The sequence below is a fragment of the Anthonomus grandis genome, chromosome 11, assembly GCF_022605725.1.
Source record: "Anthonomus grandis grandis chromosome 11, icAntGran1.3, whole genome shotgun sequence".
Lineage (NCBI taxonomy): Eukaryota > Metazoa > Arthropoda > Insecta > Coleoptera > Curculionidae > Anthonomus > Anthonomus grandis.
This window is the reverse complement of record NC_065556.1, coordinates 24,039,170-24,056,582: the sequence shown is the minus strand read 5'-3', so window position 1 is coordinate 24,056,582 and position 17,413 is coordinate 24,039,170. Positions and strand designations below refer to the sequence as shown.

At 40.1% G+C, this 17,413-nt stretch overlaps 1 protein-coding gene across 3 annotated transcripts in view; it reads left to right on the top strand.

Moving 5' to 3' along the window:
- The window catches only part of LOC126742219 (uncharacterized), a 256,857-nt gene that overhangs the window by 205,335 nt on the left and 34,109 nt on the right, over positions 1 to 17,413 (top strand). For all 3 annotated transcript variants that reach the window (XM_050448830.1, XM_050448829.1, XM_050448827.1), the window contains 24 exons: positions 24 to 353; positions 4,123 to 4,437; positions 4,496 to 5,137; positions 5,192 to 5,497; positions 5,551 to 6,192; positions 6,246 to 6,563; positions 6,625 to 7,266; positions 7,499 to 7,804; positions 7,861 to 8,511; positions 8,565 to 8,882; positions 8,939 to 9,577; positions 9,802 to 10,110; positions 10,165 to 10,485; positions 10,541 to 10,861; positions 11,341 to 12,297; positions 12,354 to 12,659; positions 12,784 to 13,431; positions 13,545 to 13,859; positions 13,917 to 14,249; positions 14,350 to 14,655; positions 14,712 to 15,017; positions 15,073 to 15,720; positions 16,065 to 16,379; positions 16,439 to 17,386. In XM_050448830.1, coding sequence (XP_050304787.1) covers positions 24 to 353; positions 4,123 to 4,437; positions 4,496 to 5,137; positions 5,192 to 5,497; positions 5,551 to 6,192; positions 6,246 to 6,563; positions 6,625 to 7,266; positions 7,499 to 7,804; positions 7,861 to 8,511; positions 8,565 to 8,882; positions 8,939 to 9,577; positions 9,802 to 10,110; positions 10,165 to 10,485; positions 10,541 to 10,861; positions 11,341 to 12,297; positions 12,354 to 12,659; positions 12,784 to 13,431; positions 13,545 to 13,859; positions 13,917 to 14,249; positions 14,350 to 14,655; positions 14,712 to 15,017; positions 15,073 to 15,720; positions 16,065 to 16,379; positions 16,439 to 17,386 — 11,142 coding nt within the window. The remainder of the gene's footprint in view (positions 1 to 23; positions 354 to 4,122; positions 4,438 to 4,495; positions 5,138 to 5,191; positions 5,498 to 5,550; positions 6,193 to 6,245; positions 6,564 to 6,624; positions 7,267 to 7,498; positions 7,805 to 7,860; positions 8,512 to 8,564; positions 8,883 to 8,938; positions 9,578 to 9,801; positions 10,111 to 10,164; positions 10,486 to 10,540; positions 10,862 to 11,340; positions 12,298 to 12,353; positions 12,660 to 12,783; positions 13,432 to 13,544; positions 13,860 to 13,916; positions 14,250 to 14,349; positions 14,656 to 14,711; positions 15,018 to 15,072; positions 15,721 to 16,064; positions 16,380 to 16,438; positions 17,387 to 17,413) is intronic.

The following is a 17,413-nucleotide window of genomic DNA, read 5'->3' as shown; positions in this document are numbered from 1 at the left end:
AGTTTTCCCCCCCACAACTATAGAGCGTTTACCAGAACCCGAAATTCGCAACCCCTGTAGACCCCCACCCTGCGGCACGAACGCCCTCTGCAAAGAAAGAAACGGTGCGGGGGCGTGTCAGTGTCTCCCCGAATATGTCGGAAACCCCTATGAGGCATGTAGACCTGAATGTATTCACAACTCTGACTGTCCGTCCAATAAGGCTTGTATAAGGAATAAATGTGTCGATCCCTGTCCGGGCACTTGTGGCGCGAATGCGCAATGCCAGATGATAAACCACGCCCCATCTTGCAGTTGTTTAACTGGATATACTGGAGATCCCTTTAGGCATTGCTTGTTACCTGAAATAGAACGTAAGTATATACTTTTGTTTTCAAATCTTCAATAAATATATTACAAAGGTCCTCACTTGTACCAATCAGCTTATATCAGGCTCAATAATCTGATTGGGTTTGGTGAAAAACTCATGCAAAGCGGTGTCGTCATCCCAACTAGCAAAATCAATCTTTAAAAGAACGAAATTATTTTATAGTTATCGTATAGCGCCTCTTAAAGAACAATTTTATTTTATAAAGCGTATCAGTACGACAATTTTGCTATAAAATTAAGCGGTTTCTGTAATACGTTCTTACAACTCATATTATAGGATAAAGGAATACTGTAAGCCTATAAATTTTATAATAATTGCATAGCTATATTTTGATGTAATTTATATGTAACCTAAATTAATATCCGAAAAAATAGCTCAGTTGCATTTAGAAAATGAATTCGATAAGATCTCAGGGAAAACAAATAAAAAAATGGCTATTTTAAAAGATCAGTAAAAAATTATTACTAAAATAAAGAAATAGAAATAGGTCTGAAGTAACTAAATGCATTTCTCAATACTCAATTGCAAGAAATCCGAGGTCTAAGCCTAACGAAACGGCTAACTTAACCCTTTAAGGCGCAGTACTTTTTTTTCTTTTAAATTTCTTTTATTGTGTAAAATTCGTATTTAATGCACTAAAATAAAGGTACAATAAATTTTTTTTTCTCAAAATGCCATAGTTTTTTGTTAAAAGGGTGGTTGACTATTCAGCCAGTGCACTTTATGGGCCTCAAACACCATATATATCTTATAGGCAATTTTTCAATTTTAGGCAATATTTCACAAAAATATAGGTTAACCTTAAGAAAATGTGATGAAAAAGCTAGTTTTGATGATAAGGAGCAAAACATTCCAAGCATAAGGCAACATCACACCGCATACGTATTATCTGGGAACGTCTTGGTTTAGTTTTGGTGCTACAATAAGCACAACGACGAGAACTGCCCTTGATAGGAAGATAAAAGCCAACATTTGTAACTCTTATACTCGCTTTAACCGAGATTACTCTACCCCCAATTTTTTTTAGCTTTCTATCACCAGACAATATGGGCCTCTTTCTCTTTCTGCTACAGTACTCTCCTATGAGTAACTCCGCTAAAACACTCCTATATTTCAATTGAGACATAGGTTTTTCCTGGGCCTTCAGTGTCTCCTTGTCTGTTGTGTTTTATTCACCATTTACGAGATTTCCATGCTATGGAATAGGCAGACATCAGCTGGTCAAACTTGTCGACACCTCCCATGTATTTATTATAATCGGCAATAGCTCTTGGACAGCTTACTTCTTCTCTAATGCCTACTTTATTTGTTCTTTTAATAACATATAAATCTTGAGGGTTATGAATATATGTAATTACGTTTACACATTTTTTCCTCGATATTTTACGACGGAAATGTCCTTTGATTGAGCAAAATCATGATCTCCAATAACCATACCCTTATCTAATTTTAGTAGGGACTTGGGATAGTGTTTACGATTAACTCTGAATGTGCCACATGCAAATGTTTACTGTTGTACTAATTTATTTACAAGGTTAAATGTTGTAAAATAATTTTCGAAATATAGGCAATATCCCTTATGCCAGAAAGGTTCGGAAAGAGCCATTACAACTCGTTCACCTAAAGTATTTTCAGTCTTCAGGTAGTTCTAAAAATAATTTATTTTTGAGAATATTTCGGTATTATTGTATATGCAGTAATGAAAGTACCAACTATTTGGAAGATCATCTGCATCGCTATCACCTCCAATATCCGAATCCTCTGCTTGCTTGCCTGTTATACCATCCAGGCAATCGAAGAGTGTTTCAGGTTGCATATCGTCCAAATTGCTAATATTTATTTCGGACATAATGAACCTTCAAATATAAATCTTCAGTAAGTCAAAACTTCAGTATAAACAAAAAATTAAAATATTTCTTACTTAGGATTGTTAGGAATATACCTATGTATAGGTACTTGAAAATGATCTACATGTAAAAGCATACTTGGTCTAATAGAGACTAAAAATAGCATTTCCCAGTGGTTATCATAAGTTAACCGAAATAAACATTTTTTTCTAAACTGTTATTTAGAACCAAAAAATGTGTTCAATATATTGCTATAAATTCAGGGTTCATAATTACTTTTGCCGAGTGTATTTTTTTAGGCCATACCCCAATAAATGGTGGTTTTTCCTTAGGTTCTAACCTTTAGAAAAGAGAAAATAAATTCACCAAACTCCTACATACAAAATGTTCGAAAAGTAATAAAAATTTAAAAAAACATATATTTTTTGTTAAATAGGTTATGTCATTGAATGAGGGCTAAATTGTTTTGTTATTTATTAAATTTTATCAACTAATAAACCAAAATCCTCTTCCAAATCCTTTGTGCGTTAACAAAAATATGTAAGCTAATATATAGCACATGACATTTGGATGATATTTTGACTGCACGCATTAAGGAACCTAATATCAAAGATAATTATACTAACGAAGTTTACTATTATTTTCTTTGCTAATATGCTCCTATGTGGTCGAATATCAGCCTCCGCGGCAAATTCTACGGTATAGAAATTTAAGTGGTTGATTTTCCAACCAGTACACCTTGAAGGGTTAAAAGAAATAAAAAATTATAGACCCGATTGCCAACAATGATACTAGAGAAGCAGCAGCAAGCAAAATTCTACTACATAAAGAAACAGAAAGTGGCATTAGCAATGTAAGTAAAAAATACGCAGATATTGACAACAAAAAATTTGTTACTTTATTTTACTGAAATTGAGACAAAAATAACATTAAAGAACAGCTTATTTAAAATACCAACTCTTCGAAATATGGAACGTGACTACTGCTAATCTTCTTTCTACAGATCCAAGGACATTCCTAACTACTCCAAAAGAACTCTATACTATACAGCAGTTGATACAATATAAATAAATAATTATACCTGCTACCGTGCATTACGTACATGTACGTTAAGCGATAGTTTTTTTACTTTTTTTTTAGTTTTTTTAATATTTTATTTATATTATATCTTGTCCTTCTTATGATTATGTAAATGCAACTAAAATTGATTTAATTTTTTTTGACATAAAAAATAAGATTTTCTGTCTACTAAAAACTTGCAACAGTAAAAAGTAATTAAAAAACAAACCACTTAAGACGTTGGTAACAGTTTATAGCGTCTATACTAAACAACATTATAAGACTTTAATATCATATAAAGCCCCGATGATAGCAAAATAATTATATAACGTTTGTTATGACACAAAATTATCGTATTGTAATTATCGCCATATTTATTAACTGTTCGTTGTTCAGATACCGCCGCCATTATTGCAAAGAATTTATATAAACATAGAAATCTTCAATTAAAACACCTTGAGAATTCGATAATTAAACATATTTATTTATAATATTTTTAATATAGTAACCAGGTAAATCCAACATAATGCCTGAATAATCTTATACTACATCTTTATTTATTGTTGTGATATAGAACAACGCCATATATAAATATATTGTATAAGGAATTCTAAAAACATACTTATACGTATGTTTTTAGAATCCCGTCTTATAATTATCACACTGGTAGTGATATACCGGTTGTTTAATGTGCTAAAGAATATCCTAAAATAACTGAACGGTTGTATAAACTGGGGCCCGTTATGGTTGTAATGATATTATTTTGCTAGTTGGGATATCTTGACAAGCGGCTGTTTAATATTCTTCACCAAATTCTTTAGTAAATTAAAAAAAAAAAATTTTTAGCCCAAGTTGTTGAAAACAAAGACCCATGTCAACCGTCCCCTTGTGGACCCAACAGCCAATGTAGGGTAGTAAATCAACAGCCAGTATGCTCTTGCTTGCCCACCTTTACCGGAAGCCCACCAAGCTGTAGACCAGAATGTGTGGTATCTTCAGAATGTCCAATGAATAGAGCTTGTATAAATAATAAATGCGCGGATCCCTGTCCCGGTACTTGCGGTCTGCAATCTCAGTGCCAAGTGGTAAACCACAGCCCCATTTGTAGCTGTAGGACTGGGTTTACCGGAGATCCATTTGCTAGATGCTTCCCGATACCACGTAAGGAAACTGGTTTCCTTCCAAACTTATCGCAATGCCAATTTTATTATTTTTTTAGCACCTCCACCAGAACCGATCACACCAATAAAAACAAACCCATGCGTACCTTCTCCTTGTGGACCGAACTCTCAATGCAGAGCAATAGGAGAATCTCCATCTTGTTCTTGCTTACCCCAATACATCGGTAATCCACCCAACTGCCGACCGGAATGTACTATTAATCAAGATTGTCCAAGCAATCTCGCTTGCATTCGTGAAAAATGTGCTGATCCATGTCCAGGGGCTTGTGGGGCTAACGCCGAGTGTACTGTACAGAACCACAATGCTATTTGCAGCTGCTCTGTCGGATATATCGGAGATCCATTCACCGCTTGCCAATTAAAACCTATAGAAATTGCACCAGTGGTGGAAGAAGATCCTTGCAACCCGTCTCCATGTGGAGCTAACGCTCAATGTGATAATGGAGTATGTAGTTGTTTGCCCGAATACCAAGGAGATCCTTACAGAGGATGCAGACCTGAATGTAGTCTTAACAATGACTGTCCGAGGGACAGAGCATGTATAAGAATGAAATGTATTGATCCTTGTCCAGGAACTTGCGGTAGTGGAGCGTTATGTCAGACTATTAATCATATACCGATCTGCAGTTGTCCAAGCGGATATGGTGGCAATGCTTTTATTGCTTGTCGACTTGCTGAACGTAAGAGTTTTACTTTTTTAATGCTTTCTTAATTACACCTACTTTCCGTTTTAGCACCTGTTAAAACGAATCCTTGTAATCCATCCCCTTGCGGTCCGAACAGCCAATGCAGAGAAATTAACAGCCAAGCAGTCTGTTCTTGCGTGCCAGGTTTTATTGGTAGTCCGCCAACTTGTAGACCCGAATGTGTTACAAGTTCAGAATGTCCTTTGATACAAGCTTGTGTAAACCAGAAATGTGTGGACCCATGTCCAGGAACTTGTGGATTAAATGCCAAATGTCAAGTAGTCAATCACAATCCAATTTGTAGCTGCCCACCTTCGTTTATTGGCGATCCTTTCACCAGATGCACTCCGCAACGTAAGAAATTTTTCATTCGCATTAATAACAATCAATATAATTGATCATTTTAGCAATCGTAGAACCAGTGGTAGTACCAACCAACCCATGCCAACCATCTCCCTGTGGACCAAACTCCCAATGCCGAGAAATAAATGGCTCTCCATCCTGCTCATGCATACCAGAATTTATTGGTACTCCACCTAATTGTAAACCAGAATGCGTTAGTAATTCCGAGTGCGCCAGTCACTTAGCTTGCATAAATAGGAAATGTAGAGATCCTTGTCCAGGAATCTGCGGTCAAAATGCTGAATGTAGAGTTGTCAGCCATACACCTAATTGTATTTGCTCTTCCGGTTATGAAGGAGATCCGTTCAGCCAGTGTAACATCCCTATCAGACCTCAGGAAATACTTAACCCTTGCCAACCATCACCTTGTGGTTCAAATGCAGTGTGTAAAGAACGTAATGGAGCTGGATCTTGTATCTGTTTGCCTGAATATATTGGAAATCCTTATGAAGGCTGTAGACCTGAATGCACAATAAACTCGGACTGTTTACAGAACAAGGCTTGTCTAAGAAATAAGTGTGTGGATCCATGTCCGGGAACTTGTGGGCAAAACGCTAATTGTCAAGTTGTAAATCATTTGCCATCATGTAATTGCATCCCTGGATATACTGGTGATCCATTTAGATTCTGTCAATTGCTACCAGAACGTGAGTAGTATTAAATCGATTTAAACAAAAAGTTAGAATGTAAAACGTTTTAGCTGTTATTGAAGAACTTCCAACCAATCCATGCCAACCATCGCCTTGTGGTCCAAACAGCCAATGTCGCGAAGTAAATGATCAAGCAGTATGCTCTTGTTTACCAAACTATGCCGGCAGTCCACCTGGCTGTAGACCAGAATGCGTAGTGAGCTCAGAATGTCCAGCAACAAGAGCTTGTATCAATCAAAAATGTATTGACCCATGCCCAGGAATTTGCGGGTTAAACGCTATCTGTCAAGTTATTAATCACAGTCCGATTTGTAGTTGCAGAAGTGGCAATACCGGAAATCCGTTTACTAGATGTTATCCAATACCTCGTAAGAATCAATCTATTTATTGCAAAATCATAAAACTCTATATAATTTTAAATATTTTTAGCACCCGCACCAGAGCCGATTACACCAATAGCTACTGATCCATGCGTTCCGTCACCCTGTGGCCTTAACTCTCAATGTCGCAATATTAATGGAAACCCGTCATGCTCTTGCCTTCCAAATTACATTGGATCTCCACCGAACTGTAGGCCGGAATGTCTCATTAACTCAGAATGTTCGAGTAACTTGGCATGTATCCAGGAAAAATGCCGAGATCCTTGTCCAGGGTCTTGCGGAACCAATGCCCAATGCAGTGTCATTAATCATACGCCAATATGTACATGCCTAGAAGGCTACATAGGTGATTCGTTTACTTATTGTTCGCCTAAGCCATTACTACCACCAGAACCAGTAGAAACAGACCCTTGTAATCCATCGCCATGCGGTCCAAACGCTTTATGTAATAATGGCGTATGCACCTGTCTACCAGAGTATCAAGGAGATCCATATAGAGAGTGTAGGCCTGAGTGTGTACTTAATAGCGAATGTCCAAGAGATAAGGCGTGCTGGAGGAATAAATGTGTCGATCCATGCCCAGGAACTTGTGGTACTAATGCATTTTGTAATGTGATAAATCATATACCCATGTGCTCGTGTCAACAAGGATTTACTGGAAATGCTTTTGTCATATGCAGTCCTATTCCAGGTAAGAAAGACTTTTATCAGGGGTATAATGAGTAACAAGAAACTCACCCTAGTGTATCTCTGATCAAACAGATGTAACAAGCCCAAAATTGTATTAAGCCGTACTGAATTATATCCAGTGGTAGTGATTCGTGTTCAGTGGCAAGAATAATTTGAACTCCCGCCAAATGAGTTTCAGTTTTCTCAACGTACCTTCAATACGACTACCAATCTCATAATTAATTACCTTTTAGTGGAAACTCCCAAAAATCCATGTAACCCATCACCATGTGGTCCAAATAGTCAATGTAGAGAAGTAAATGGCCAAGCTGTTTGCTCGTGCGTACCCGGTTATCTTGGTAACCCGCCCACTTGTAGACCAGAATGTGTAACCAGCTCCGAGTGTCCTTTGAACCAAGCTTGCGTAAACCAGAAATGTATCGATCCATGTCCAGGAACTTGTGGACTTGCCGCTCAATGTCAAGTGATTAATCATAATCCAATTTGCAGTTGTCCACAAAGATTTACTGGCGATCCGTTTACTCGATGCTTACCAATACGTAAGTTATTGATCAGTGATAAGCCACTCATATCTAATTTAATGATATAATTTTAGTTGAAACTCCAAAACCAGTTGTACAAACAAACCCATGCCAACCATCACCATGCGGACCAAATGCCCAATGTAGAGTGATTGGAGAATCACCATCTTGTTCTTGCTTACCAGAATTTATCGGTCAACCGCCAAACTGTAGACCAGAGTGCGTCAGCAATAGTGAATGCGCCAATCACTTGGCTTGCATTAATCAGAAATGTAAAGATCCTTGTCCAGGAACATGCGGACAAAACGCCGAATGTAGAGTAGTCAGTCACACTCCCAACTGTATATGTTTACCTGGCTTCTTTGGAGATCCTTTCCTACTATGTAACGTACAGCAAGCAGTAATACCGGAGGTTTTGAACCCATGCAAGCCATCACCTTGTGGAGTAAATGCTCAATGTAAAGAAAGAAATGGTGCTGGATCGTGTATTTGTTTGCCAGAATACATTGGAAACCCTTATGAAGGATGTAGACCGGAATGTACCATTAATTCTGATTGCCCGTCCAATAAAGCTTGTATAAGGAATAAATGTCAAGACCCATGTCCAGGCAGTTGTGGAGCCAATGCCCTTTGCCAAGTCATCAATCATTTACCTTCTTGTACTTGTAATCCTGGATATACTGGAGATCCGTTTAGATATTGCAACATTATCCCTCCACAACCAAGTAAATATACTTTAAATATTTCCAATTACGTATCTACATCTATTTTTTTGTAGCAATTGTCGAAGAAGGACCAACCAACCCATGCCAACCCTCTCCCTGTGGTCCAAACTCACAATGTCGCGAAGTTAACGAACAAGCAGTCTGCTCTTGCCTTCCCAACTACTTCGGTAGTCCACCAGGATGTCGGCCAGAGTGCACTGTTAGCTCAGAATGTGCTCAGAATAAGGCCTGTATAAACCAAAAATGTTCTGATCCCTGTCCAGGAACTTGTGGCCTGAATGCCTTGTGTAAGGTCGTTAAACATAGTCCAATTTGCAGTTGCCAGAACCAGTTTACTGGAGATCCGTTTACTAGATGTTATCCGATACCACGTAAGAGGCATTGCGTTAACTCCACATAATTGTTTACTAGTTTAAATGTCTTTTAGCTCCCCCACCGAAACCAATTCAACCAATATTCACCAACCCATGCGTTCCGTCACCATGCGGTCCAAATAGCCAATGTCGCGACATAAATGGTGCTCCATCTTGCTCTTGCTTACCCAATTACTTCGGTAGTCCACCAAGCTGTAGACCCGAATGTACCGTAAACTCAGATTGTAGAAGCAACTTGGCATGCATCAACGAAAAGTGCAGAGACCCTTGCTTAGGATCTTGCGGAGCAGGTGCACTTTGCTCCGTGGTCAACCATATGCCTATTTGCACATGCCCAGATGGATATACCGGAGATCCCTTCAGCTATTGTAATCCAAAGCCACCAGAGCCAGTGGTGGAGGAGACTGATCCTTGTAATCCTTCTCCTTGCGGGCCCAACGCTCAATGTGACAACGGTGTATGCAGCTGCCTTCCAGAATATCAGGGAGATCCTTACAGGGAATGTAGACCCGAGTGTGTACTGCCAAATGATTGTCCTAGAGACCGCACTTGTGTTAGGAATAAATGTATAGATCCTTGTCCAGGAACATGCGGACAAAATGCCGAGTGTACTGTTATCAATCACATTCCTATGTGCTCCTGTTCTGCTGGATTTACTGGAAATGCTTTCGTAATATGTTCCCCAATTCCAGGTAACTAAACTAAAACTAAGAACGATAATTAATGTGCCTCTAGGCAGATTTTACTTATTTCAATAATGGCAATATCGCAAGACCCTGCGTACTGAAATCTTTTGAACTTTGAGCAGAAACCGCAGGGACGAGGTCATGTGCTTATGGTCAATATCCCTGGTGCTCACTGCGGTGTTGCCATGCATTACAATATGTAGAAAATTATTTCGTTTTTTTTTTATTAGTTGAAGTACCTAAAAACCCATGCAATCCATCACCCTGTGGTCCAAACAGCCAATGTAGAGAAATCAACAACCAGGCTGTATGCTCGTGTGTGCCAGGATTCATTGGTAGCCCACCGAACTGTAGACCAGAATGTGTGACTAGTCAAGAATGCGCTTTGAATCAAGCATGTCAAAATCAAAAATGTATCGACCCTTGTCCAGGTTCTTGTGGATTGGGCGCAAGATGCCAAGTGGTTAACCACAGTCCAATTTGTAGTTGTCCAGATAGGATGAGTGGAAATCCGTTTGTGCGGTGTACTCCAATTCCTGGTAAGGATCACTCAATAGCTTTCCATACCACAAATATAAAAATATTTTTTTTAGATGAGCCAGTGATTGTCCAACCGTCCAATCCATGTCAACCATCTCCATGTGGACCAAATGCAGAATGTAGAGTAACAGGAGAATCACCGTCCTGCTCTTGCTTACCAGAATTTATCGGTTCGCCACCAAACTGTAGACCCGAATGCGTATCCAATACAGAATGTGCATTTAACTTAGCTTGTATCAACAATAAATGCAAGGATCCCTGTCCTGGCACTTGTGGACTTAATGCTGAATGTAGAGTGGTTAGCCATACACCTAACTGTGTTTGCCTGCCTGGATTTATTGGGGATCCATTTAGGCAATGCGCACAACAGCCACGTAAGACATAAACAATTCTTTTATAAAACACCAAATGCAAACAATACTTTTTTAGAAATAATCCAAGAAACACTACGTCCATGTTCTCCATCTCCTTGTGGAGCAAACGCTGAATGCAAGGAACAAAATGGCGCTGGTGCTTGTACGTGCCTTAAAGATTATATTGGAAATCCTTATGAAGGCTGCAGGCCAGAGTGTACTCTTAACTCGGACTGTCCATACAACAAGGCTTGCATTAGAAATAAGTGTCAAGATCCATGTCCTGGAACATGTGGTCAAAACGCTGATTGCCAAGTAGTCAATCATTTGCCCATGTGTACCTGTAGAGTTGGTTTTACTGGAGATCCGTTCCGGTTTTGCAACATTATTCCCGAACGTAAGAATTCTTTTTTTATCAGATTGCAATTAAATTCGGATATCCTCAGATAATTGAATATCTTCCCTGCACACTGTTATCCAAACACTTTTCTAAATTTTCGGCAAGGAAGTAAGTCGGTACCTTGTCCAAGCGGGTTTTTAGAGGGATTTATCATAAAATTCCAAATATTCCTAGGTTATAATGTACTGGTGTAGATCCTAACCAGAAATTATGCAATAAATTTTAGAAACAATCAAACTTTTTGAAGAAGATTTAAGTTCTCAGAACCCATAATACAAAACTACTAGTTTCTCTGAAAATTTTGCTTAGAACAGTTTGATTCATAAATAAATTTCCACACAGTACACATCTCTAATTGCTCAATCAGACCAAAATGCTTTGATTGTCTTATTTTTATCTTTAAAATGAGCCTTGACTTAATTTGTCATCAATCAATTTAGACTTATTAAAGCAAAAACATTTCTTCTCAATTTTAGCTGTGAAGAGTGAAGTGATACCCCAAAACCCTTGTAATCCAAGTCCTTGCGGCCCCAATAGCCAATGCAGAGAAACCAACGGACAAGCGGTATGTTCTTGCCTACCAAACTACATCGGCAGTCCACCAGGCTGTCGACCAGAATGCACAGTAAGCTCAGAATGTGCTCAGAACAAAGCTTGCATCAACCAAAAATGCGCTGATCCTTGTCCGGGAACGTGTGGCCTTAATGCCAAATGCCAAGTGATCAACCATAGTCCGATTTGTAGTTGTAACATTGGACACACTGGTGATCCGTTTACTAGATGTTACCCTATACCATTACCAGAGATTATAGTTGACCCAGTTATTACCGACCCATGTTTACCATCACCATGTGGACCATTTAGTCAATGCAGAGACCTCAATGGCGTGCCTTCTTGTACCTGCTTGCCAGATTATATCGGCAGCCCTCCAAGTTGTAGACCGGAGTGCACAGTAAATCCAGAATGTCCAAGTAATCTGGCATGTATGAGGCAGAAATGTAGTGATCCATGCTTGGGCGCTTGTGGAAGCGGAGCCCAATGCTCTGTTATTAATCACACACCCATATGTACTTGTCCAGAAGGTTACACAGGAGATCCGTTCAGCTATTGCAACCTTAAACCACCAGAAATTGAACCAGTTGTGCAAGATCCATGTAATCCGTCACCATGTGGTCCAAATGCCCGCTGTAATGATGGCATTTGCACTTGTTTACCTGAGTTCCAAGGAGATCCGTACAGCGGCTGTAGGCCGGAGTGTGTATTGAATAATGATTGTCCACGTAATTTGGCTTGTATAAGGCAAAAGTGTCAAGATCCTTGTCCAGGAACTTGTGGTCAGAACGCAGAATGTAATGTCATCAATCATATACCGATGTGCAGCTGTTTGGTGGGATATACTGGAAACGCTTTTGTGTTGTGCAATCGTATTGAGAGTAAGTTCGTTTGATTTAATTCGATTATTAAGTCGATGTCATATTTTTTATTTTAGGACCACCACCACAAAACCCATGTAATCCATCACCATGCGGTCCAAACAGCCAGTGCAGAGAAATTAATGGTCAAGCAGTATGCTCGTGTGTACCAGGTTTTATCGGTAGTCCACCCACTTGTAGACCAGAATGTGTATCTAGTTCTGAATGTCCTTTAAACCAGGCTTGTTTGAATCAGAAATGTATGGATCCCTGTCCTGGCACTTGTGGAATCGGTGCGATATGCCAAGTGGTTAACCATAACCCTATTTGTAGCTGTCCGGCAAGGTTATCGGGAGATCCGTTTGTTAGGTGTTTGCCAATACGTAAGTAGACAAATCTGCAATAATTATGAACTAAAAAGATTCTGGATTCCCTTTAATTCAGATGTACACTAACCAATTTTTCTAAAAGATGAGTTGATAAACTAACAAATATTGCAAATTTTAGGAGAAGAACCCGTGGTAGTTCCAACAAACCCATGTCAACCATCTCCATGCGGTCCTAACGCTCAATGCAAACCAATCGGAGACAGTCCTTCGTGCTCTTGCCTTCCAGAGTTCATCGGCCAACCGCCAAACTGCCGCCCGGAGTGCGTCAGCAACAACGAATGCCCCAATCACTTAGCATGCATCAACCAAAAGTGCAAAGATCCATGTCCAGGCATTTGCGGACAAAACGCGGAATGTAGAGTGTCTAGCCATACACCCAACTGCGTCTGCCTCTCTGGATATTCTGGAAATCCGTTTAGCGCATGTCATTTGCCACCCCCGGCACCAACTGAAATCATTAATCCATGCAATCCATCACCATGCGGTGCTAACGCTAGGTGCAATGAACGTAACGGTGCTGGAGCGTGTGTATGTTTGCCAGAATATTTTAGAAATCCTTATGAAGGCTGTCGACCAGAATGTACAATTAACTCAGATTGTCCAGCGAATAAGGCTTGTGCGAATAATAAATGTATAGATCCTTGCCCGGGCACCTGTGGACAGAATGCTTATTGCCAAGTGGTCAATCATGTTCCGTCTTGCACTTGCCAGCCTGGATTCACTGGAGATCCGTTTAGGTTCTGCAATGTAATTCCAATTCAGCAAGGTAAGTTTAACTTTTTTTATTGCAAGAAACTGGGTCAAGTACTCAGAAGTTTCATATACTATCTTCTTTTAATAAAGTTTCTTTTGCATCTACCTATAACCTTAAAATTTCAGCAATTGAAGTTGAACCGTCCAACCCTTGTCAGCCGTCCCCATGTGGACCAAACTCCCAATGTCGTGAAGTAAACGACCAAGCAGTGTGTTCCTGTCTACCAAACTACGTTGGTTCGCCTCCAGGTTGTAGACCTGAATGTACCGTTAGCTCAGAATGTGCTCAGAATAGAGCCTGTATAAATCAGAAGTGCGCCGATCCATGTCCAGGAACTTGCGGAATAAATGCCAACTGCCAAGTGATTAATCACAGTCCGATTTGCAGCTGTAAACCTGGAAATACAGGCAATCCGTTTACTAGGTGCTATCCAACTCCCCGTAAGAATGCATTTAATTAAAACTGTTACTTAATGTGACTAAAATGTTATCTTGTAGCTCCACCACCGCCACCGACACAACCAATATCTATCAATCCGTGCATACCATCACCTTGTGGGCCAAACAGTGAATGCAGAGACATTGGTGGTACGCCTTCCTGCAGCTGTAGACCCGGATTTATGGGCAGTCCACCCAATTGTAGACCAGAATGTGTTATTAACTCTGAATGTCCCAGTAACTTGGCATGTATAAGACAAAAATGTGGTGACCCTTGTCCAGGATCTTGTGGCCTCAACGCTCAGTGTTCTATTATCAGTCATGTACCTATTTGTAGCTGCTTTGACGGATATACTGGGGATCCGTTTAACAGTTGTTCGCCTAAGCCGCCAGGTAAAAGATTCATATGTCAACAATTAAATACACAATTTTCCGCTAATGCTGGTTTGTTTCTTTCGGTTGTTGAATATTATATTTACTTTGATCATTTTAGAGCCTGTAGTAATTGAAGAAGATCCATGCAATCCATCGCCTTGCGGACCAAACGCCCAATGTAACGATGGTATCTGCACTTGCCTGCCAGAATATCAAGGTGATCCCTACCAAGGCTGTAGGCCAGAATGCATCATCAATAATGACTGTCCAAGAGACAAAGCTTGCATCAGAAATAAATGTGTTGACCCTTGTCCGGGAGCTTGTGGACAGAATGCTTTATGTAACGTCTATGACCATGTACCAATGTGCAGCTGTTTACCAGGATTTACTGGAAACGCTTTCATTTTATGCTCGCAGATCAAGGGTAAGAATGAAGATGATTAACTACAAACTTTATGCGTCATTCATTGACTATTTTAGTTCCAATTTTAATCAATCCATGTTCGCCTTCACCTTGCGGACCAAACAGTCAATGTAGAGAATTGAACGGTCAAGCAGTTTGCTCTTGTTTACCAACTTATGTGGGAAGTCCACCAACGTGCAGACCAGAATGCGTATCTAGTCAAGAATGTGCCTTAAACCAGGCTTGCCAGAACCAGAAATGTATTGATCCTTGCCCGGGAACTTGTGGAATTAATGCTAAATGTCAAGCGATTAATCACAATCCAATTTGCAGTTGTCCGACTGGGCAATCTGGTGATCCGTTTATCAGATGTCAACCAATCCGTAAGTGTTCATTTAATGTTTCATGCTAAAATCATTTATGACAATACGATTTTAGCTCCTGAGGTACCAGTCGTTCCAACAAATCCATGCCAACCATCACCTTGCGGACCAAATAGTCAATGCAAGGACATTAACGGTAGCCCGTCATGTTCATGTCTACCAGAGTTCATTGGTCAACCACCAAACTGTAGACCAGAATGTATAAGTAACAGCGAATGCGCCAATCATTTGGCCTGTATCAACCAGAAATGTAAAGACCCTTGCCCAGGAACTTGCGGTCAAAACGCTGAATGTAGGGTAATCAGCCACACACCAAACTGCATCTGCGTGCCAGGATATACTGGAAATCCCTTCACTTCTTGCAATGTTATTCCGTTGCCGACACCAATAGAAAACGTGAACCCATGCCAGCCATCCCCTTGTGGGGCAAATGCCGAGTGTAGAACTCAGAACAAAGCAGGAGCCTGTACGTGCTTACAAGAATTTATCGGAAATCCTTATGAAGGCTGTAGACCGGAGTGTTCATTAAATACTGATTGTCCTTCTAATAAGGCTTGCATTAACAATAAGTGTAGAGATCCTTGTCCTGGCACCTGTGCTCAGAATGCCTACTGTCAAGTGATCAACCATCTGCCTAGTTGTAGCTGTAATACCGGATATACTGGAGATCCGTTTAGATTCTGCAATGTTATTGTTTCGGAACGTAAGTCTATATTATAGTCATAAAAATGTATTAATTACTTTAGTGTAAGTTCTAACTGCAACTAAGAGGCATATTGAGTTGAAGTTATTAGCAAAGAGCTGCGTGGATCTTTCGTTGTAAGCATGCGCAGCAGGAGATTGAATACGATTTGTGATTTTTATCTTCTCTTAATGACATTTTAACAAAATTTTAAAAGAATGCTGCTAAATGGAAGTAGTGTCCAGCCTTTTTTAAATTCACGTCTAACTTGTCAAAACTCTCCATATTCCCAATTGCATTTGGAACTTTAATTCAGGTCATATTCCATTGCCCTCAGGATATTTATCCTCTGCATTCCATTTTAGCTGTCAAAGACGTCCCACAAAACCCTTGTCAACCATCACCATGTGGTCCAAACAGCCAATGCCGTGAAGTAAATGAACAAGCCGCATGCTCCTGTTTGCCAAACTACATCGGATCACCACCAGGCTGTAGGCCAGAATGTACGGTGAGCGCAGAATGTGCGCAGAACAAGGCGTGTGTGAATCAGAAATGTGTCGATCCGTGTCCAGGAACTTGTGGCTTAAACGCAAATTGCCAAGTTGTCAATCACAGCCCAATCTGTAGTTGTAAAGTTAGTTTTACGGGGGATCCGTTTACGAGATGCTATCCCATACCACGTAAGAGTTGTTTATTTGTTGCGTTGTTGCATTGATTTTGATTATTTTTATTATTTCAGCCCCACCACCAGTGCCAGTAATAGAACCAGTAAAAGATCCATGTGTACCAACTCCCTGTGGACCAAATTCCCAATGCAGAAATATCGGAGGAAGTCCTTCATGCTCGTGTTTACCACAATTCCTTGGAAGTCCACCTAATTGTAGACCAGAATGTAGCATAAACTCAGAGTGCCCAAGCAATTTGGCTTGTATCGCACAGAAATGCAGAGATCCATGCCCCGGATCCTGTGGAGTCAATGCCCAATGTTCTGTAATCAACCATATCCCGATTTGCAGCTGTTTTGATAACTTCGTCGGAGATCCATTTACACAATGTTCTCCCAAACCTCCACCACCTCCAGAGCCCGTTGAAACTGATCCTTGTAACCCCTCACCATGTGGAGCAAATGCTCAATGTAATGAGGGTATTTGTACATGCATACCAGAATATCAAGGAGATCCTTATAGGGGTTGTAGACCTGAATGCGTACTTAACAGTGACTGCCCCACTGATAAAGCATGTTTGAGAAGTAAATGCACCGATCCTTGTCCGGGAACTTGCGGTCAAAACGCCGAGTGTTCTGTCCTAAATCATATTCCAATTTGCATGTGCTCATTTGGATTTACAGGCAACGCCTTTGTTATGTGTTCACCGATTCCGCACTCGGTAGTTACGAACCCATGCAATCCATCACCATGTGGACCGAACAGTCAGTGCAGAGAAATAAATGGACAAGCAGTATGCTCATGTGCGCCAGAATTCATTGGAAGCCCACCTGCTTGTAGGCCACAATGTGTTACTAGTGCCGAATGTCCTTTAAATAGAGCATGCGTGAACCAGAAATGTATTGACCCCTGCCCTGGAACCTGTGGATTGAATGCTCAGTGCCAAGTGGTCAACCACAATCCAATTTGTAGCTGTATAAGAGACTATATTGGAGATCCGTTTGTAAGATGCCTTCCGAAACGTAAGTAAAATTCTTAGATTCATAACT